Genomic DNA, 22,016 nt, shown 5'->3' on the forward strand with positions numbered 1-22,016 from the left:
GTCCAGCCTGAAGTGGACAAGTGTCCCCTGCTCCTGCTTCACACGCACTTCCACTTCCCCTGTGGTGGCTGCTCATCACCACGTGGACACTGGGAGCCTCCCCAAGGAGAAGGGGAAGGGGAGAGGAGTTTCCCCAGGCGTTTATTTATTTATTTTATCAGTATTTGTCAGAAACGGTGCTCGTTTTCCAAAGAGTCCCAGTTTGCAAATCTCCAGGTTTCCTGTTAGGAATTCCTATTCACCATCTGAAAATCCTTGTCCCCAGTGAGCTTGGGATTGGCATCCAACGCCCAGAGGCTGCATCCAGCCCTTCCCAAGATCAGCCTGTTGCACTGGAAAGTCCTTCTGCTTTCCTTCCCTTACTGAAATAATAATTTGCTTTTATATAATGTTCTTAAAACCTCCTGGGTGAGCATTAGCTGACCCCGCTGAAGACACAGGCGTGTTCCTGCTCTGCAGGCGAAGGAAGGAGGGCAGGAGGAGGGTACCAGATTTGTGAAGGTCACACAGCAAAGCAGGAGCAGAGCTCGGGCTGCAATTCCCTCCTGCTCCTTCCCTCCCGCTGCAGGCACTGGCACACAGCACTAAGAGTCCAAATTAAGAGATTATAATGCATAATCCACACTGGTGTGCCAAGAATTCTCTAAATCATATTACACTGTCACATAAAATGATGACTCATTCGGTAACACAGCCCACAACCAGTTCCTTTATGTTAAAATTACGTGGACAAGACTGGATTTAAAAAGAAGAAGGAGAGCTTGTTGTGTGTGTAGTGAATGCTGAGTTATAGACGCTTTCATGGATGTTATTTTGGCTGATGCTGAAGGAGCATTTGTGAGCCTGTTTGTTGACAGTGGTGCTGGGGACCAGAGATGCTGACATCCCACTAACAATAATAGGAACTGCCTCTGTTTGTTTCTAAAATGGAATTTCTTCCTTCCATGGGCCCAGCCCACCCTCCACCCCCACAGGAGGAAAGGGCACTCGTCTGGGGCTGGCAAGGGAGCATCTCCCAGCAGGGCTGGAGCTTCTGGGCTGCAGGGATGGCCCTTGGTCCATCGTGGCCAGGAGCCCCTCTCCTCCCCACACCCATGGGAAGGCAGAGAGAAAGCACCTTTGTTTATCTCAAGCATGAATAGTGTGGAATTAGCCCAGTTACCCTTTTTCCCAGGAAAAGATGCTGTCACCAAGTCTCCCCCTTGCTGCCTCTGCTCTCCTCACTCCTCCCTGCATCATCATCCTCACTGCCACCCCAGCTGCTGCCCTTCCTGGCAGCCTCTGCTGCTCTTTGGGGACTGTCATTGTCCTTCCCAAAGCCACTTGGGACGTGGCTGCTGCGAGTGACACTGAGCTGTGTTTTGCTGCACTGTGGTTTCACCATTTCCTTTTCCTCTCTCTGCCTGGGCTTTAATTCCTGCAGCTGAGGAATCCGTGGCAAAATCCCTTTCTGCCAGGAATGCCCACATGCTCCTCAGCTCAGAGCTGCTCTGGCATCTTGTCAGAGGTGGCTTCTCCATCCCCTGCGTGGCTGGCACACGTCACAGCCTGCACCCCGAGCAGACAGCCCTGTCAGGGCAGGTGCTCACTGCTCCTTTGGACGTTTGACCACAAAATCCACCCATCCCTGCAGGCTTCCCTTCCCTGTCTGCACCACATCCTGTGGGTCAGCTCTGGCCCAGCAGCACTCTGCCCTATATTCCAGAAAGTGTGGTTTAATGTCCCAGTTTTGGGTAAATAAGCCAAATCTCCAGCAGGCTCTGAGGGCAAGGATCAGGAAACAGCTTCAGCCTCTGCGTAGTCAAGGCCAGTTCAAGAAGCTCTTTGCAAGATTTTCCTACTGTTGTGCTGGAAGCTCCTGCTTCCCTTCATTTCTTAGAGGGGAAAAAAAAAGTCAGAACCAGTTTGTGAGTGTGACCCGCGGAGACCCTGAGCATCCTGTGCTGGTGCTGGGAGCAGGGGAGGGAAGGAATTGCTTTCAGCAGTCAGGAGGCGTGGGTGGCAGGAGGGCTTTGTGTGGTGCTGGAGGATGCTCTGTACATGCATCCCTCCTAAACAAATACCTCTTTAAATGTGTGTGATGGGAATTCAGGGAACAGCTTTTTTTCTTTTCCTTTTTTTTTTTTCCACTTGTCTCCAAGTAGGAGAGAGGCTTATTAGTACTCTCCTTCCATAGGCAAGATGCGGAGGCTGGGAAGTTGTGAGACGAGTTACATTTGCTTTTATCAGGCAAATCTGCTCTCTCCTGGACAGTCCTTTCAGCCAGAAGGAGGAGGAAAGAAAGCACAAGGTGCTGGCAGGAGCTCTAGGGGGAAGCTCCTAAAACGAGCCAGCAAAGCCAGGGAAATGAACTCGTGTCAGGAGGAAGGAATTGTTTCCATGCTGCTGCTTCCATGCTGGATAAGCACCTGTTGAAGAAAATGTGTTGAATGTCACTGATGTGCATTCAGAGGAACTGCACTCTCTTGGACATGGTGCTTGCTGTTTGCAAGTTGGAAGGGCATTTTAGGCTGGGACAGTCCCCTCACGTCTTTTTCCAGGGCATTTTCCATCTGCAGCCTCTGAGAATTCCCAGGGAGCTCCTGCTAAGCAGGGGAGGGAAGGGGAGGTTTCAAGGTGAGGTGTGATGGAAGGGAAGGCGATTTGGGCAGCCTCGGAGCTCCAGGCAGATGGAGCTGGAAGAGAAATGGATGCTCTGAGCATCTCCTCAGATTTAGTCACAGAGAAAGGAAAAAATCCAGAGCTGAGGGTGCAGGGTGTGAAACGGGAACGAGAGCTGGCAGCACATGGGCTGTGGAGCAGGGGTGGGCACAGCTCTGCAAGCAGGAATCTGGTCTTTGGGAACGACAGATAACTCTGGGAGCTCCCCAGGATTTCAGTGGAGCTGTGAATGAGACCGAAGCAGGCAGTCTGAGAGTGGAGGAGCACAACTGGTGTTTGCTGGGAGGCAGCTGGGAGCGGGGGCTCTGCCGGCCAGGGAGGTGATCCCACCCTGACCTGGGATCTGGGGTGGGAGGCGACTCCCCTCGAGGGCAGGAGGGCTCCCTGCCCCACCGACAGACTGATTTCTCCGGGTTTTATCTCGCTGTTGCTGGAAGAGCCGAGTGTGTCATTATTTACTGCCATCTGTTAGAGCCACGAATGGCAGCTGCTCCCAGTGATACCTTACAGCTCACAGGGCTTTCAGCCCCCAAAACTCGAGCCCCCGGGGGATTTACAAAGACAATGCAACCCATCTGATGCCAAGAAGAGTTCCTCGTGGGGCTGCTAACAATCAGTGGAAATGTAGCTGTTCCTTGTAAGCTATTTGCATCTCTGGGAACATTGCATTTATACAAATGTGTTTATATGACTGCTAATATTTCCCTCTCTGAGAGGCCTGGCCTGTGTGGGTGCTTAGAGGAGGGTTTGTGTCAGATCCCTGTCTGCGGCAAACCTCAAGTGGAATTCATCACATTTTTGATTCAGGAAGAAATTTATCTCTCTTTTCCTTTTTTTTTGGTCCGTTTTGAAAGGCCTGGGTACACACCCCTGCACAGTGAGATTTAGAAGTGATTACAGTGAGCTGGGAAGCAGCTGTCTGACATCAGTGGGATACAGAAAGCCTCTCAAAGACTTTTTCCTTTGCATAATATTATCCTGATCATACTCCACTGATCCCACCAAGATGAATTTGTTATGGGGAGCACTAGAAAATGCAGAGGGAGAAGCAACTAAAATGTGTGCAGCTGAAAGTGTCCAGCCCTGCAAGCTGGATCCAGCTCGGTTTTGTGGCTGCTCCAGAGCTCTGCTCCTGAGTTTGCCCGTGGCCAGCCTGTGACCTTGTACAAATCTCCTGGGCTCTTTGTGCCTTGGTTTCATCCCTCGTGAAATGAGGATAATGTCACTCACCTCGTCTGCAAAACCGTTTGAGGTCGAGTGGTGAAAACTGCTGGGAAGGAGCTTAGGTGAGGTTACTGTTTTGTATTTATGGGAGTGCAGATAGCAAAGCAAATGACAGCCCTGTGCAGGTCAGGCTGTGCCTGGCCAGCGAGGGGGAGACAGGCAAGGGCATTTCTTCAGAGGCATACAGAGGAAATTGCTGAAGTGTCTTTTGATCAAGAGTTACCAAAACTCGCTGGAGCAGAAAGAATCTTAAAATGCTAATGAGCCTTCGTCTGTGGAGCCTTGGTTGGGGCAGTTTCTGCTTTTCTCCAGGCTGACTTTGCTGTGCTGCTCAGTGTCCGGTCCTGGCTCTCTTTTACTCTCTCTTCCTGGGGAGGGTGAAAATCCTCCTCGCTGAACCACTTCCCAGGAGTGTTGTTTTGCATGGTGAGGAGAAGGTTATTTTAACAAACTCTCAATTTTTACAATGCCAAGAGCAGGAGCTTTGGTTGCGTTCCTGCAGGCAGCGTCCGTGTCCCAAGGATGTGCATTTCCATTTTATTGTCTGCTATTTTTACCTCGTTTTGGGGAGGAGGAAGGGCTGGGACACCCTTGGGACGGGCAGTCTGTGGGCTGGTGTGGCCGGGGTGTGGCAGGAGGGACAGGGACAGGCCAGGAGGTGGCACCCAGCCCGCACATGGCACACACATGAGCAGCCCCCGGCTGTGCAGAACCGCCTGCTGCCGTCGGCTTTTGAAGGCGAATTTAAGCCCTAAAATAACAACTGCCACTCCCTGCTGAGGGAAAGCAGCCGCGATTAGGAAGCCTCCCATTCCCTGCTGCCTGGTGACACAAGGACTTTCCCCTCTGTGTCAAGAGGGTGACATTGCCACCCTCCCCTTGTCCCCAAGAGGAGCACTGGACTCCTGCTGCCCTCTGACAGCTCCTGCACCAAAGGCAGTGGGAGACATGTGCTAACCTAAGGAGACAGCAGATGGGTGCAGGCGCTTTTAAGAGCAGCTGCTGGTGTCTCACTCAATAATCCCATTTTTAACAAATCCGTATGATAGCGAAAAAATGCTGGAAATTAGGTTTTTCTGTCCTCTCTCATCTGCCGAGCCACACTTGACCTGTTCAACATGATCTAGGGATTAAAGGCTTGTTATTTTAGCTTCTCTATAATAGATCAGAGGCTGATCTCTGTCAGGCTTTTGAGCTGCTATTCCTTGGCTCTTCCCCTCTTCCCACTTCTCCTTTTGTGTCCCAGGTTATGTGATAGTCCAGAGATGTGACTCCTGCTGAGGGACACGGTGGCTTTTCCCCAACACTGTGCACCGTGTCATCACCCCAAGGTGCTGCTTGCAGAGCATTTTGGAGCTCTGAGGCTCCCAGTTCTAAAGTCTTAAAACTCTGGAAGCTGCCTCAGGGAGGGAAGGCTTGGCACCCTCACTTGTCAGCATCGTCACCCCTCGGGCAGCAGAATGTGGCCAGGAGGAGGGAGGGCAGGGAGCCTTGCTCTTCTCCGGTGGGGCTCCAAACGTGTTTTTCTGTCTGAGATCCGAAGGAGGGAAGCTGTGGAGCCGATATTGTCAGTGCTGAGCTGTCGGCTGTGGGCTGAGGTGTCCTTCGTCACCGCGGTACCGCCGTGCTTCAAACTAATCACGCCTTTGCCGACACAACACTCCTGCTAATTCCCTCAGTTCCCAGGTGGGGAAGCCGTGTCACCGAGATGCAAAGTGGCTTATCCAAGGTCACCCGCAAGGAAATGGCACGGAGAGGGAGAGAGCTCAGGTGTATCGGCTCCCAGTTCCCCCCAGTGCAGCTGGTGCCCTTCGGGAAGGTGGTGCTGGTGGACGGGTGTGGTTGTGCTACGGGAGAAAGAGGATTCTTTTCTTTTTCCCTAGGAGGGAGAGGCAAAAGGTCTGTCGGGGGTCTCTGGGGCTTCCGGGGAGAGTCGGGCCCGTGCTTGCCCAAAGCCCCGGCTGGCAGCTCCTCCGACAGGTGCCAGTGGGTGCTCCCCGGAGAGCACCGGGACAGGGATGGGGGCAGAGCGGCACATCCCGGACAGGGACAGGGATGGGGGCAGAGCGGCACATCCCGGACAGGGACAGGGACAGGGACAGGGACAGCCATGGGGGCAGAGCGGCACATCCCGGAGAGGGACGGGGACAGGGACAGGGACAGGGACAGGGATGGGGGCAGAGCGGCACATCCCGAAGAGGGACAGGGACAGGGATGGGGGCAGAGCGGCACATCCCGGACAGGGACAGGGATGGGGGCAGAGCGGCACATCCCGGACAGGGACAGGGACAGGGATGGGGGCAGAGCGGCACATCCCGGACAGGGACAGGGACAGGGATGGGGGCAGAGCGGCACATCCCGAACAGGGACAGGGACAGCCATGGGGGCAGAGCAGCACATCCCGGAGAGGGACAGGGACAGGGAATGGGGGCAGAGCGGCACATCCCGGACAGGCACCGGGAGCAGGGATGGGGGCAGAGCGGCACATCCCGGACAGGCACCGGGGCGGGAGCAGGGATGGAGGCAGAGCAGCGGCATCCGCGGCTCGGGCGGGGCGGCTCCGCGGGGCGGGGCGGGGGCGGGCGCGGAGCGGCGGCGGGAGGCGGGCGCTGTCCATGGCCCTGCGGAGCTCCGGGCGGCCCCGGGCTCCGCCGCGCCGCCGAGCGAGCGAGCGATGGGCAACACGGTGCACAAGACGCTGGCAGGTACCGGCGGGGGCGCGGGGCTGCGGGCGGGGGGCGCGTCCTCCCCCGGGGATGCTGCGGGCGAGCGGCGGCGGCTGTGCCGCCCCCACCCCGGTCCGAGGCTCCCCGGGAAAAGCCGAGCGTGTCAGCAATCCCGGGAGAAGCCGAGCGTGTCAGCAATCCCCGGAGAAGCCGGGCGTTTCAGGAATTTTTCCGATCCGCTCGCTGCCGGCGGTGTGCGGCGGGCGGGGATGCTGAGTGCGGGGCACGGCGGGGCGAAGCGGGGCTGATCCCGCAGCTGGAGCGGCGCTTCCCAGCCCTCGCACCGAGTCCTTGGAGGGGCTTTCTGGCTCATTTCCCCTTCTCGCTATGTTTTTTTTTTTTTTTTTAATACAACTTTTTAATGAGGAGAGACCTTAGTTGTTCGGAGTGGCCGGACGAAAACTGCAGCGAGGTCTGAAACGTTCGGTGGGCTGCCCTGGCTTCAAAACTGCCTTTTTAGCCAGTTCTGCACTTAGACAAGAGATGTACAGATTCTTTTCCTTTGCAAGTTCGTAACTGAGGGTTCCCCCCCCCCCCCCGCCCCCCGGAGAATCTGGCATAATAAAAGCAGTTAGTCTCTATAGAATCAACAGTGTTGAATTACTGAGCCCTTGCCAGGCTGTATCTTCAGCTACTTTGCTTTTCTTCTCTTTTCTGCTCTTGCAGAGCTCCTGCATTGCATCTTTTGTACTTCAGGCTCCCATAAATAAAAAGGGTATTATTAAACTTATTTAAAGAAGCGGGAGGACCTATTGAACACATACACGTCTGCCTGTAATCAGCCAGGGAGCTGAATATAGAAATAAAGAGAGGAATAGATTAGCATTTGGATGTGCCATATATTGTCTTTGCAAAGAGAGGGTGCCTGGGACCTCCAGGGCACAAAAGAAAGCTGCTAAGCTCGTGGTTTAGCTATGAAGCAGTGATTAGATTTCTAGTTGCATCTCCTCTCATTCTCTATTACATTTAAATGGGACATTAGCTCCGCTCACAATAGGGAAGTTTTCATTTTTTTCAATACTTCACCAAATGGCAAATAAAGGCATCGAGAGGAATGCATGACCTTTGAGAAAATGTATTTTGCGGGTTGGCTTTTCAACTGGGGGCACATGCAAAAGATCTGGGGAAAAAAAAAAAAAAGAGCCAGGGAAATATCTTTGGGTCAGCAGAGGTTACCTCGGTCAGGCTGGAACTTCCCGAAGGAAAACTATCTGTATCTGCTGGGCCGTGGGATCTGGCTAGAGAGCTCTGTTCCAGAAGGCTGGGAGTTGTACCAGCCCTTCTGCCTGGTGCTAGAACAGTCTCTCCTGAGCAGCCTCCACATGCTCAGCCTTCCACACGTGAATTTAAAAAAAGGGATGACATCAGCTGCACCGCAGCTCCGTGATTCAGGACTTCCTCGCGGTGCTTTCAAAAGGAGTTGTTAAAGAGGAAAAGTTTGATGGGGGGAAAAAAATGAAGGCTTGATTTATGGAGACCTCCCAGCCCAAACGTTTGTTCTGGTGGCCTAGAAAATCTCAGTCGTGTCCCTCCAGGTGGAGGCTGTCTGGGAGGATTGCACCGCTGGGGATGGTCCATTTGCAAACATTTGTCAAATTGCGCAAGGCAAAGCTATGCAGGACACTTGAATGCCTTTGCCGAGGGCTGGATGATGCTGGAAATGTGTCTTTTCCCCAAATTCAGTTCGCTTTTTGTAAGAGTAATGACAGTCCAAAGGAGCTGTTAACCTGTGGCTGCAGAGGAGCTTTTGGATGTTTGCAGTTTGGAAGCTTATGAAGGTCTCTTGTCGGGTTGGACCCCATTCAGCAATTTTTCATATGAAATTGAATTTTGGATGGATTGTTTGTCTTTCATTATCCAAATGGCATTGCGGAGGGAAGCAGGTTTAGAACTGTTCTTGGAACAGTCCTTTTGAAAATTAGAAAGTTTTTCCGGGAGACTGAATGGTTGGATGAAGTCCTATTTATAAATGTGAGGGCTGTTTAGAATTACTCCAAGATAACCAGTCAGAATTAAGTCTTTCCTTTTCTTGGTCCAAAATGCACCTCTTTCTTTGCCCTGCAGATTGAGCAAGGCACTTTAATTTTGACAAACAGAGGAATTGTTCTCTGTCCCATGGACTGAAGAAACTTCTTAATAAAACCCAAACAATCGAACAGAACATCTTCAAACTGAAATTTGCTTACTCGTGTTAAATTGATTCACTGCAGAATCACTTTGGTCGTTTTGTTCACCATAAATAGCTTAAGGTAGAAAAAGCCTTTTCAATGCAATCAAATGTAGAGGGAATGTGGAAGGACCTGGCTCCTGGAAAAGCCAAACAAGCAACAATCCAGGTTTTATACAGAAATGGCAGTGCTTTTCTCAAACAGCGGAATTCTATTTTAAATCCTATTGAAGACAACTCATTTTTATACCTGACTTTGTCCAAATGTGCTTGAACAAACCGTTCTTGTTGCACCTTTAAACCCTTGCCCAGCCTCATCCATTTCTCTGCACGTTTCCGTGGAACGATACAAGAGCACACGCTATCGGTGCCGGAGGGATTCGTGCAGGGAGCTTGGGAAACTCGTGTTTGCCAAGTATCCGATGGTTAGCACACAATGGGCCGAGGCTTTGTCAAATTAACAGCGAGGTTCCAAGCGGAGCGGCACCGAAATGAGTAATGAGGCTGTGGCTAATGAGAGGCAGCTCCTGGGGAGGCATTTGAAGGGAAGAGAGCTGGGATGTGTCAGATGCGCTTAACAACTGGCCTGAGGTGCTGCTGGAAGTCCCTCTTATCTGGGTGACAGCTAAATGACACGCGACACACGCGGATGCTGCCTCCCGGCTGCCCCGGAGCCCTCGGGATGCTCCGGGAGCAGCTCCCGCATCTCCTGGAGGAGCAGCTCCAGCACGGGCTGGGAATGGATGTCGCTGTTTCCCTGCTCCCCTCGAGCAGCTCCAGCACGGGCTGGGAATGGATGTCGCTGTTTCCCTGCTCCCCTCGAGCAGCTCCAGCACGGGCTGGGAATGGATGTCGCTGTTTCCCTGCTCCCCTCGCCTCCCTGCCCATGGCCCGAGGTGATTTGCGGGCAGGTGGGCGAGGCGAGAGGGAATTGTTGGTTCTTGAGGCACGGTGTTCTCCTGGCTCCTGCAGGTGATGGGCAGCACCTGGCCTGGCCTGGAGCTGCTGGTTCTGTGGGATTTGTGGCTCTGTGCCTGGTTTTCTGCAGGGAATCGCTCTGGAGCTGGGGTGAGAGAGGCAGGGAGCAGCACAAAGGACCCTGGTGTCATGGATGGGGCTCCTTTCTCCATGGAGCTCCTTTCTCCAGGCAGACACAGGGCTCAGAAAAGGGTTAATAACCAGTGGGAGCAGGAAGATGCCGGGACCTCAGCAGGGCAGGCTTGGGAGAGAGGAAAATTCCTCTGATCCAGGGAAACCCTTGTGAGGAGCAGTGTCTGGGAGGCTGGGACATGTCCCCGTGGTGACAGGGGAAGGTGGACAGCTGCTGGGACACAGGAGGCACTCACCACCCGAGGCACAAGTGAAGGACTTTCCACTTGGGATCCAGTTGTTGGTCCTGACCCAAATAGGGGCATTGGTATTTAACAAAGGAGCCAAATTCCCTTTTTAGAATCTGGCTGGGATCTGATTGCTGTGCTTCTCCCACAGCCTTCCTCACAACTGCGAGGAATACCAAGTATGAGTGGCATTTGTGTCTGGTAAACACGAGGGAGAATGGGGCTTGTTCTGGCAGAAGTGACTTTGTTGCAAGAAATTATTTTGTATTCTTAAGGAAAAGGCTTCTAATCATTAACCTGCCCTCAACAAGGCAGAAATCCCAAGTTTAGACCTTCACCAGGCTGGTGCTCCCATCTGCCAGGCCAAACAGGGATGGTTGGAGGGTCCTGGTTACAGCAGAGCAGCAGGAATTTACAGCTTGTGGGTTAAAAAAGACATTTCTGTGTATGCCTTTTCAAAATACTCATTCAGTTCTCCTCTAAGAAATGAGGAGCAAAGTCCATGCAGTGGGAAAAGACCTCTCTGCCTTTTCCAGGGGCTAAAATCTCACTTGAAGGAGCACTTTTGTTTAGATTTGTTTTCTGGTCCCTCCCCCTTCAGCTGCTAGTGATGCACTGTGGGAGGAGTTCTTGTTATTGTCAGGAGTTCAGTAAATAGTTTGATTTGGCTCCAGTCTGACTTCAAGAAAACTACAGAATACCACTTCAGGTTGTTCTGGTTTGAGTGAAAAAGGTACCTGTTCAGACCAGTTTGTGGCCTGGGTTTGGTTCAATGCTGATCAACACGGACTGCAGGTGTTAATCCAGCCCGATTTTGCCTGTTTTTCTGCATCTTTTAGGCTGGGAGTTGAGGTTCTGAGAGTCTGTCAGTGATTTTGATGACTCCCTGTGTGACCTTTGAGCAAGTGGCTTTACCACAGGACTGCTTTGAATGTAAGGAAGGTAGGACACCCTGGCTCACATGGGGGTACAAGAGTTAATTAATTATGAAGCATCTCGTGGAAGAAGGTCATAGAAGTGGGAAAAAAAAATAAAGAAAAAAAGATTAATTCACTGCTTTCTTAGCAGCCTTCTGCTCTTCCACTCTTCAAAAGGAAACCTGTGAAGCTGCTCAGCCTTCTGGGATTTAGAGTTGATTGTGCACTGAGGACTCTTTAACCACTGCACATGCCCCAAACTGTGCTGCAGCCAACTGGCACGATTAATTCAGCCTTTGGCACCTCGGCTCTGGGGGCTGGAGGAACAACTGTGCTCCAATCCAGGCAGGCATCACCTCCCAGGCTGGTGTTAAATGGAGCTGTGTCATGCCCCGTGGCCCACAGGCTGTCACACACACTCAGCACAGTGCCAAGTGTGTCATTAAAGCCAGAGCTTTCCCTGCTCTCCACTGGGTAGTGCTGGGCAGGTGCCCTCTCTCTATTTTATTTATTTATTTTTTAATTATTTTTGCTCCAAAGGGGAATTCTTTGCTTGGAGGCCTGGCAAGCAGCACTTTCTCCCCTTTTATTTCTTTTTTTTTTTTCCCTTGGATAATTGCTGCAGGCCAGGAGGACCTGTGTGTCAGCGCCTCACCCTCCTACAGACACTGAAAATCCCACCCCAGGGTCTGCCAGTGGAGGCAAAACCCTCGGAGAACCCTCCCCGAAGGCAGAGGAAATCGTTATTATATGACAACCCTTGGAAGTGCCTAAGGATGTTTAAGGTGTTTAACTCCAGGCAGCCAGGTTGGAATGTGCGGGCATTACTGCTTATTTGACAGGAGAAGGATGAGTCAGTGCCAGGCTTGTGCCGGGTTTCTCTCCTGGCCCTGGTGAGAATCCTCCTTGCACAGTCACCTTCCCTGGCTTTTCAATTAGGAATGCAAATCAGCACCTCTGAGCTCCAGCAGTTTCGCCTCCCAGCTCCTCCTCGCCTTGCGGGGCTGCACTTTGGGGCAGCCGGTGTTCCTCCGCAGGGTTTGCCTTGAAAGGAAACATCTCCCTTCTCCTCAGCATCCCACTGTTTACAGAGCCTATCTGTGCGGCTTGGCAGCTAAATTAGGAGCAGGCTTTGCTAAGGTGGAGCGTGCACGTCGCCCTGATGGATGTGGTGGGCTCAGGAGAGGAGCAGGGAGGCAAACTGGCACAGCCAGGCAGAGCGACAGCCCAGGGGCTGCTGGCTGGGGTGGCTTGGTGCGCTGCAGGATGGACCAGCCTGGACGAGATTCCCTGGACCACGTGTGAGATCCCGCCTGAATTTCCCCACGGGGGAGGTGTGTGAGATCCTCCATCTCTTCTCTTTGCATTTCTGTGGGAAATGGATTTGTATGATGGCGTGAATTATTACACCTGTATTGTCTCACCCTTCTCATGAGACTGAAAATAGAATCGAGGTTTTTAAAACGCCTCTCAGTTACCCCATCTCTGAGTCCAAAAAGGGTATAATCCGACACATTTCCACTTTATTATCTCCTGGGTTTGTCTCCCTTCCCCTGCCCGGGGCAGGTTTTGGGAGCAGTTTGGACTCCTGCGCCCTGCACAGCAGCCAAACCACGGGGCTGCCTCACGACCTGCACCTCCTCAGGAGCTCCTGGGCCACTTTTGGGATTCCCTGGCACCCAAATTCTCCAGACTTATCCAGAGGGCAGAGGCGTGCTCAGCTGCCAAGGAGTGAGGAAGGGCTGTGGGGAAGGGCCTGGCTCCGTGGCACATCTCGGAGAAGTTCCTCTGTCTGCAGCAGCTGGAGGAAGTTTTGCTGGAGGAGGATTTCCATACTTTGTTCTGTCCTCTCATTCAGGCAGCTTCTCCACCCTTGTTTGGTGTCACCAATCTGCTGTGTCCTGGAGGGGACAGACCCTGGGCCAGTGGTTTTTTGGTGCCCTTAGTGAGGTTCTACCACTTCTCCTTCCCATCCCAGCTCTTTTCTCCAGAGGCATCAGCAGGGGCAGGCCCTTCCCAAGGCTCCCTTAGATAAGATCTGTGCCTATGGGAGGACTTTTTTGTGGGGGAAGGAGAAGCTGTTTACTCTATGTTCTTCCCTATCTTGGTGATGGCTGTGTTTATTTTCCCTGTGTATGATAAAAAGAATGAATCACTGGCACTGAGAAAGCTTTATTTCAACTTACCTGTGCCAGCTTTTCCCTTCAGACCTGGATGCCCTGTTGTCTCAATTACTGAGTGCTGGAACATGAATTCCTGGCGTCTGAGCAGTTGGAGTGGGGCTTTGGGGAGGAGGGAGGGAGGAGAAAGTGATTTCTTGCTTGTTAATATGTTTTCCCCTCTGTGTCCAGGGAGATCTCCTCCTCTGCTTTGTGTAAGCAGGGCTTGCTTTCCACCCAGGAGGTTTTTTCTCCCTGGGTTCTTTCAGACCTCTGGCAATGGAGCAGCTCAGGAATCTCCTGCTGAGAGGATCTGACACCAATCTTTCCCCCTTTCCAGCAAAACCATGTCTTTTTTTCCTTTCTGCACCCTTCTGCTGTAAGGCAACCAAATCAGAAGATAAAAAATGATTTATTGCTTCAATTGCACAGGAAGATTCCTTAAAGACAAAACCATCCAACTGCACTTCAAAGCCTTCCCAGTGCAGCTGGGAAATCATATTTAGGATTTTTTTTTAAGAGCTGCTGATTCTTTGAGGGGAGAAGGATGGATGGAGTTGTGTTTGTAGGGTTGTTGGCTGGATAGTTGCATGTAACAGGTTTCAATTTTGAACTTTGCTGGTTTTATTGTGGATTTTTCCATAATAATGCTAATTCTGTACTTTAGGAAGTCTCCTATTTTAACCATTTTCCTGTGATTGCACTCCTGATAGGAAAATGTCTAATGGTTATGTGGGAGAAATAAATAGACACATGAAAGTAAAGCTCTGTTTTTTGTTGTCTGTGTGGCAACACAGGGAAAACAATCAGTCAAGAAAGAATTCCCTTGAGCAGAAGTTTTCCATCAGGTTTCCAAATGCCAGGGAATGAAGATTTTTGATTTTCGCCCTCCTCCATAACTCAAACATTGAATCCTCCAGGCCCTGCCTGGAGAAGCCAAAGATAAAAGATAGAATATCCCATTTGGCAGTGCAAATGAAATAATTCCATTCAAGTTTCTCTTGCTCTGCTCAGAGATAACTGGCAGTGTGGCAGCAGCTTTCCTGAGCCTGTTATCTCCTCTGCTCTCATCGGGACACCAGCTGCTCAGCTTGATGTCTTCAGGAATTTATGGAGTGCAGTTCAGAAGTTATCTCCTCAGCTTGAAAGCATAATTCCTAATGAGGGAAAATTGCTGTTCCTTGGGGTCTTAAACTTGACACGGTTGGATGGAGCTTTTTTTTTCCCTGGGAACACAGAACTCTACTCGAGATCTGCCTGGTGTAGTGCCCTGGGGGTGGCTAAAATTCTGTAAGGGGAGCAGCTCAGAGACTGCAGTGGATTTTGGGGAGAAGACAGGACCAGGAATTTTGAGCATGTACTCTCAGGCAGGTTAGCACCCATGCAAAGCCTTGGTGGAATACAATAAATAAGAATAGTTCTATCACTGGAGATCTTAAAGAACAAGTTATGTTAATTTGTTATTCATCAGCTAGGAATGGAATGAGAAGAACTGGACTACCAGGGCTAAAGGTGGGTTTGATAATCCCTGCAGGCTCCTGGCAAAAAGCTGTGTCCCCTTGTAACCTCTTCAGGGGCTGTTCTGTGGTGGTCCTTTCCTCAGGACACCTGCAAAACCTCTTGATTATTTTGTCCTGCCAAGTGAAAGGGTTTCCAAGAATGAAAACAGAAATAATTTTCCAAGTGGCTGTTGCTCGTAGAGATAAAGAGCATCTTCCCCTCACAGGTTTTTCAGAATTTGGTGGCTCTCTCCTGGCGTGGAGGTGTGCTCTGCAGGGTGAAGGCAGATCTCCACCCCAGGCACCTGATTTGTGAGGTTTAAACAGCAATTACCGGGAGATTTGGCAGCAGCAGAGCAGCTCAAGCTGCTCAAAGGCAGAGGGTGAGAAGGACAGAAGCTTCACAAAGCTCAATTTCAAGGAAATCCATCTCGGGTAAAGTTTATACAAAGTGATCTCAGCCCCTGTAGCGTGGCTTTAAATACCCAGGCCTGGAGCAGGGTTTGTGCCTGGGGATTGGTGTTATCCAGGGATTTTGGGAGGGGTGGGAAGAGACACGCACAACCCAGACACGTCCAAACCCAAATGCTTTCAGCGACCAAAACCAACCTCCCGAGCCCGAGTGTTGCTTCCAAGGATGCCAGAGTGGCTCAGGGCAGGCTCTGTCTGATTCCAGGATGCTTTTCCCACCCTTGTTCTGGGCTGGGGGCCTCGGATGGATACAGGAAAACTCCCCCCTGCCTTCCTCAGAGGTTGGGCTCAATAATCTTAAGAGATCTTCTCCAGCCTAAATTCTGCCTCGTGCCTTCAGGCATCTGACAAGTGCTTTATGTAAGACCTTTCAGATCCATGGAATTGTGCAGGAAGGGGGATTTTTTAAAGTATATTTTTTTTCTGGAATAAGAATTGCCTTTTCCAAATTAGCTTAGTCTGCTGCTGACGTCACCCGCTGTGCCAAGGCCTGTGAGGGTGCCAAATTCCAGGGTCTGCTCTGAGATGTGGCAACCATGGATCTGCTGGCCCTGGGCACCCTGCCTGCTGCCAGAACTCCCATGTCTAGACAAAGGATGCAGCTCACCTGCAGGGCTCAGCCATCCTCTCTGTTTGTTATGCTAGAGCACAGTCATTAAGAGATGAATTTATATTAAAGGCTTCCAAGAAATGCCTCTGCAACCCCAATGTTTATGTAAGAGAGACCGAGAAATTCATAATTTATTGAATTTGTGTGTGTTCTGCTTGGGATTATTCATTGGAGGAACATACCAAGTGATTTTTTGTATCCTAGTAACCAACTGCGGTTGCTTTTCCATGAATAGTCTTTCTAGTTTAACTTGACCAGTCAAATCTAGAAAGGAAAACTCAAATTAAATTTTCAAGGCTCAGATAGCTTTTGCAGGTGAGAGAGAACACATTTTTTTCTCCCTCATTTAACCACATAATGATCAGATTGACAGATGCTGTCTGGAGAGTTGGATTTTCCCAAGCAGAACAATAGTGGAAGTTTGACTCATTATGAACTAAGCTTCAAAGCTTCATTTCTTTAATATTCATAATTAACAAATGGGTTAAAATAGTCCTTTCCTCCCTCAATCTGGTGGTTTCCAGGGCAGATTTTTAATAGCAATGCAGATTATTTCCCTTTTGTGGGGAGCCCAGCATGTGGGGTCTCCCATCAGCTCATGAGGACACTCTGATGGTTAATTAATAAAATTATTTGTGAATTATTTCTCCCTGCCTAGCCAGCCCTATGTGGAACAGCTGGAGTTTTTCACTTAGTAAGAGTGTGTTCCCATTTTCTTCTTCAAAATTTATTTTGATTCAAAAGCAGCCCCTTTCCAAAGTTATGTTTTGAGGGGTTGTGTTTCTTTCAAAATGCCTCTTGCTCTTAGAAATATTAAAAGCTACTTTGAGAAGCAAAACAAAAATAAGAATTTCCTTCCCAACTCCCTGGGCGAGCTGCTTGTTTCTCCCACCCTCGTGGAGCACTCAGCTGACCATCTCCAAAGCAGAGGGCAGAGAGACATTCCTCCCTGAGAGGTCAACACCGCTTCTCATTTTAAACCAGACTCTTTGCAAAGCCACTTTTTGTATGCATTCCTATTTCGTCAATGTTTACAGCCAAATTAACTGCACTCCTGCAAATACCAAAGTCTATGGGCACGCTGGAGGAATCCTCTCCAAACCACGTCAAGCAGCCCTCAACCACTGGCTCAGATTTTCCTTTGGGATGAGATTAATGGTGTGACCTCGTTACACAGCCCCAGAAGGAGGGAGAAGCTTTCCCTGTGTGCCTCTGGATTCTGACCATGTTTCCCCCTCCCTGACTTGCCCCCTGCCTCCTTGTCTTGGGCACGTGGAGCAGTCCTGCTTTCCTCGTTTGCAGGGGGCTGAAGGTGATGGGCAGAAATGTTGGGTAGGGCAGTGCTGAGGATGTTTCTGAGCCCATATTCCTGCATTTTTCCTTTCTGTGCCCATATTCCTGCATTTCTCTTTTCTATGCCCATTCCTGCATTTCTCCTTTCTGTGCCCATTCCTGCATTTCCCCTTTCTGTGCCCATATTCCTGCATTTCCCCTTTCTGTGCCCATATTCCTGCATTTCTCTTTTCTGTGCCCATTCCTGCATTTCCCCTTCCTGTGCCCACATTCCTGCATTTCCCCTTCCTGTGCCCATATTCCTGCATTTCCCCTTCCTGTGCCCATATTCCTGCATTTCTCTTTTCTGTGCCCATATTCCTGCATTTCCCCTTCCTGTGCCCATATTCCTGCATTTCTCTTTTCTGTGCCCATATTCCTGCATTTCCCCTTCCTGTGCCCATATTCCTGCATTTCTCTTTTCTGTGCCCACATTCCTGCATTTCCCCTTTCTGTGCCCATATTCCTGCATTTCCCCTTTCTGTGCCCATTCCTGCATTTCTCTTTTCTGTGCCCATATTCCTGCATTTCCCCTTCCTGTGCCCATATTCCTGCATTTCTCTTTTCTGTGCCCATTCCTGCATTTCCCCTTCCTGTGCCTATATTCCTGCATTTCCCCTTTCTGTGCCCATATTCCTGCATTTCTCTTTTCTGTGCCCATTCCTGCATTTCTCCTTTCTGTGCCCATATTCCTGCATTTCCCCTTCCTGTGCCCATATTCCTGTATTTCCCCTTTCTGTGCCCATATTCCTGCATTTCCCCTTCCTGTGCCCATATTCCTGCATTTCTCTTTTCTGTGCCCATATTCCTGCACTTCCCCTTCCTGTGCCCACATTCCTGCATTTCCCCTTCCTGTGCCCACATTCCTGCACTTCCCCTTCCTGTGCCCACATTCCTGCATTTCTCTTTTCTGTGCCCATATTCCTGTATTTCCCCTTCCTGTGCCCATATTCCTGCATTTCTCTTTTCTGTGCCCATATTCCTGCATTTCCCCTTCCTGTGCCCATTCCTGCATTTCTCTTTTCTGTGCCCACATTCCTGCATTTCCCCTTTCTGTGCCCATATTCCTGCATCCCTTTGGAGTGGTTGCTGTTGGGCATCTCCAGCTGTCACTCATCACCACACACTCAACATCTCAGATCTCCGTCCTACCCAGCCAAGGCTCTTCCCAAGCTCCCCCTGTCTTTTGGATAATCCTGGGCTTTACAGTGGTACTGGGAGCACTGTTAAGAATCCTCAAATTCTGGAGAGGAAAATGCTGCTTGAACCTGAATCACCAACAGAAATGCTCCCATCTCCTTGTAGATCTCATTTTAAGTTCCATGACGAGCAGCTGAGGGAGCTGGGGAAGGGTCTGGAGCAGCTGAGGGAGCTGGGAAGGGGCTCAGCCTGGAGAAAAGGAGGCTCAGGGGTCCCTTCTGGCTCTGCACAGCTCCTGACAGGAGGGGACAGCCGGGGATCGGGCTCTGCTCCCAGGGACAGGGACAGGAGGAGAGGGAACGGCCTCAGGCTGGGCCAGGGCAGGCTCAGGGTGGACAGCAGCAGGAATTTCCCCATGGAAAGGATGCTCAGGCACTGGAAGTGCCCAGGGAGGTTTGGAGTGCCCATCTCTGGAGGTGGCACTGGGTGCTCTGGGCTGGGGACAAGGTGGCACAGCTTGAACTCGATGGTCTGGGAGGGCTTTTCCAGCCAAAGTGATTCTGGGATTCTTTGCTGGTTTTCCTGCGGCTCTGCTCTGATCTGGCATTTCAAAATGCTCCATGAGCAGTGAAAGCCAGAACACAGTGTCTGATGGATTTGGGACCAGGGAAATTCCCAGTGTGGCTCTGTTTTGGTAATTTCTGGCTCCCTGTACATTTGGAATCCCTTTTCCAGCTCAGAATCCCAGGAGGATGATGCAAATGGGAGCCTCTGGGTGCCCTGAATTTCGAAGAACTGGAGGGACAGTGTGGAGTTGTGTTTTATTGTGGCCAGAACCACAGAGGCTGTTAGCTGTCAACACATAATTATGCATTTTGTGTTTGGTAGTAAAATTTTGTTCTACCAAAAAAAGAACAAAAAGAACTGCCCAAAGAGGAACAAATTCTTTCTCTCTTTGCAGCTTTTCAGATGTGATTTATAGGTGTGTTTTTCCAAGTAAGCCCAAACAAGGCCAGTGAATGGCTCAGAATTAGTTTGATTCTGTTAATTGAAACAAGAGACATCTGGGTGGAAATGGGAGGGTTTAGGCAGCTGCTTTTTTGTTTCAAGTGGGATTTCTAATAGTCCCAATTCCACAGTTACCAAGGAGTGCTGTTGGACTGTGCACTGGGGTTTAGAGGTGGAAATGATCAATGAAAAATACAAAAAAGCCCCAAAATACAGCTGTAACAACAACTGGCAGCTTTGCAGTGAACTGTTTGGAAGGTATTGACCAAAGGAGTTCTGCTGAACAGCAGCCCAAGCTCCATGTTAAAAAAGTGAGAAAACAGGGTGTAAATTAGGGCTTGGTACTGCCTGGACCTGACCATTGCAGTGCTGTTTGCTCTATAATTCACACCTTTACCACAAGGATTCTTTCCTCTGGGGCAGGGAGCAAAACAAAAAATAGTTTTCGTCATTTTCTGGCTTTTCAACAACGCAAGGAATTGTGTCTGATGTCCAGATTGTTTTTGGTTCACCTGCCTCTATCATATTTTGGCTGTGATACCACAAAGACAGAAAGAATAAAGGGAGAAAAATGCTGATGTTGATTTAGGTGTGCTGGGTTCAAACCCCCCTGGAATGAAGGTTGACACAGAGTCTTAAAAATAAACCTCTCTTGCTCAAATCCTTCTTGTGTTGAAATAATTGAAGACATTTGTGATGAAGGAAGGGGGCTGAGGTCATGGTGTGTCCAGTAATGGTATGACTGTATTTTTTTTTTGTTTGTTTGGACAGTTTAATGTCTTGAAGTAGGCCTTGTTTCCTCTTATTAATTCCTGCAAATATCACGGAAAAGGATCTCAGAGCTGAGCCATGCAGCAGCCAAGTGTTGCACAACCACCTGCCTCTCAGATTGCCTTCACAGCTTAGCAGAGAAATCTGCATTTTTAAAAACCTCAGCTAAGGAAAAGAGGGATGCATCTTTTTTTTAGTGGGATGTTTTCCTGTGTTTCTAGACCAGAATGCTATTCTTTTTTTTTTTTTTTCCTTGCTTTTTTCTTTTCCCCTTTAAAATTTTTTTTGGATTTGTTTCTGAAGTATTTAGAAAAAAGCCCCAGCTTGTTTGTCTGAATATTTACTAAAACGGCCAACAAAATATGTGATGTTATTGTACAGGTTGGACTGTTCATGAGTTGAGTGAGGTCATCAGCTCTTCAGATCATTTGGAAAGAGAGTTTGGCCAGATTGAATTTCCTTGAAATCCCCCTGCTGGGACAGTGCTGGCTTGAGGCACCAGCCCACCAGCACAGCCCCATGAGCTCCCAGTCCCACCAGTCCCACCAGTGCCACTGTCCCTCAGCCATTCCTCCAGGGAAACGAGCCTGGCAGAGGAGCAGAGCTGTGCTGTGCCCCTGATTTAATTATAACCAGTTATTACCGTTGTTTTGCCCTGTTTTGGATTCTTTACATATTGTTTTGGAAAAGCTTAGTGGAATCGCAGCCTTTGTATATATAAAATATAGGATGATTGAAGAGCTGGCCACTGCTTTATTTAGCTTCCTCAGCCATGCGTTCCACCCCAAGCATTTTCCCCTCTCGCTGCCAGATCACTGTTTAATTTGTGTGTAAATAGAAAAGGAACTGCGGACACAGTTAAAAAAATGCTGGAAGAGGGGTTTGCTGGGAAGAACACCTTCCTAGAGGCCTTCCCCCCTTTTCCTGGGGTTTTTGGCTCTCAGGGCAGGTCTAAACCCTGTGTGGGTACCACTGTTAAATCTGATGGCTCTCTGGTTATCCATCCCTGTTTGGACTGGAATAGCTCCACTGTTTGTTTTTTTTTTTTTTTTCTTTTCAAATAAATTCTTTGGAGTATAGAGAAGTTGTAATTAGGAGGAGAAAAAAAAAGGGGGGACTCTTAGAACAACTGTGAAGAGAGATAAAGGCAAAAAAGGCTTGTGTACAAGTGAGGAAACAAAAAAAAAAAAAAAAATTAGGTTTATTCCTTTTATCTTGAGGGTTTTTTTGGGAAAAGTTGAAAGTGGAATGAATGGCCAGGCTCTCCTTCCTGCACCTGCAGCATCCAAATGCTGATCTCACTCTTGACACAATCCCAGAACGGTTTGGGTTGGAAGAGACTTAAAAACCGTCTCGTTCCACCCTCCTGCCATGAAAGGGACACCTTCACCAGCCCAGGTGCTCATCATCTGCAGCTTTTCTTCCTCCCTAGCCCTGGAGCTGGAGGATTCCTGTGCTCAGGGGGAAGTTTTCTGGTGTTTTCAGGGAGTGTGGAAATCACACTCCTGGCTGGAGCCTCACACGCCCCACCTGAGTCATCCACCGAGCGTACCAGCACAGCTCAAGTCCTGGCCTTGCTCCAGACATGCTTTTGGGAGGTGGGGAAGGCGTGTGGATTGTGTACAGCCCAAATCCAGAGGGATGAAGATAAGGTAAACACAGCTTTTCGGGGTTTTTCGGAGAACAATGCATGGAAAGTGAAGCTCAATTGCCGCTATCGCTCTTCAAATCTTCTTTTTTTTTTATTTTCCCTGTGTCACAAGCTGCCCTCGTGGTGCAGTGCCTGTCTGTAGGGGATGGGTGGGTTTCCTGCATCAGGGAGACAACAGAATGATTTCCCTCTTTGTGTTCCTGTCCAGAGCAGCACGTGGATGGGCTGTGGGAAGGATGTGCTGAGTCCCAGCGCCCTTTCCATGAGCGCTGCATTGAAACCAAGGCACGGAGTGCATCTGCAGCTCCGAGGATATTAGAAGGGAATGCATGCCATCCTTCAA

The 22,016-nt window shown here is 49.9% G+C and overlaps 1 protein-coding gene across 2 annotated transcripts in view; it reads left to right on the plus strand.

The window, feature by feature from the left end:
* NEURL1B (neuralized E3 ubiquitin protein ligase 1B) overlaps positions 1-22,016 on the plus strand; it is a 135,152-nt gene that overhangs the window by 96,449 nt on the left and 16,687 nt on the right. Inside the window, exon 1 of one of the 2 annotated variants that reach the window (XM_068206181.1) lies at positions 6,458-6,590. The exons of the other annotated variant lie outside the window; for it this stretch is intronic. Coding sequence (XP_068062282.1) covers positions 6,560-6,590 — 31 coding nt within the window. The 5' untranslated portion in view covers positions 6,458-6,559. Of the gene's footprint in view, positions 1-6,457; positions 6,591-22,016 lie in introns of those variants that run through there. 2 annotated transcript variants of the gene reach the window in all.

Source organism: Anomalospiza imberbis, chromosome 15 (genome assembly GCF_031753505.1).
Source record: "Anomalospiza imberbis isolate Cuckoo-Finch-1a 21T00152 chromosome 15, ASM3175350v1, whole genome shotgun sequence".
NCBI classification, from domain to species: Eukaryota; Metazoa; Chordata; class Aves; order Passeriformes; family Viduidae; genus Anomalospiza; species Anomalospiza imberbis.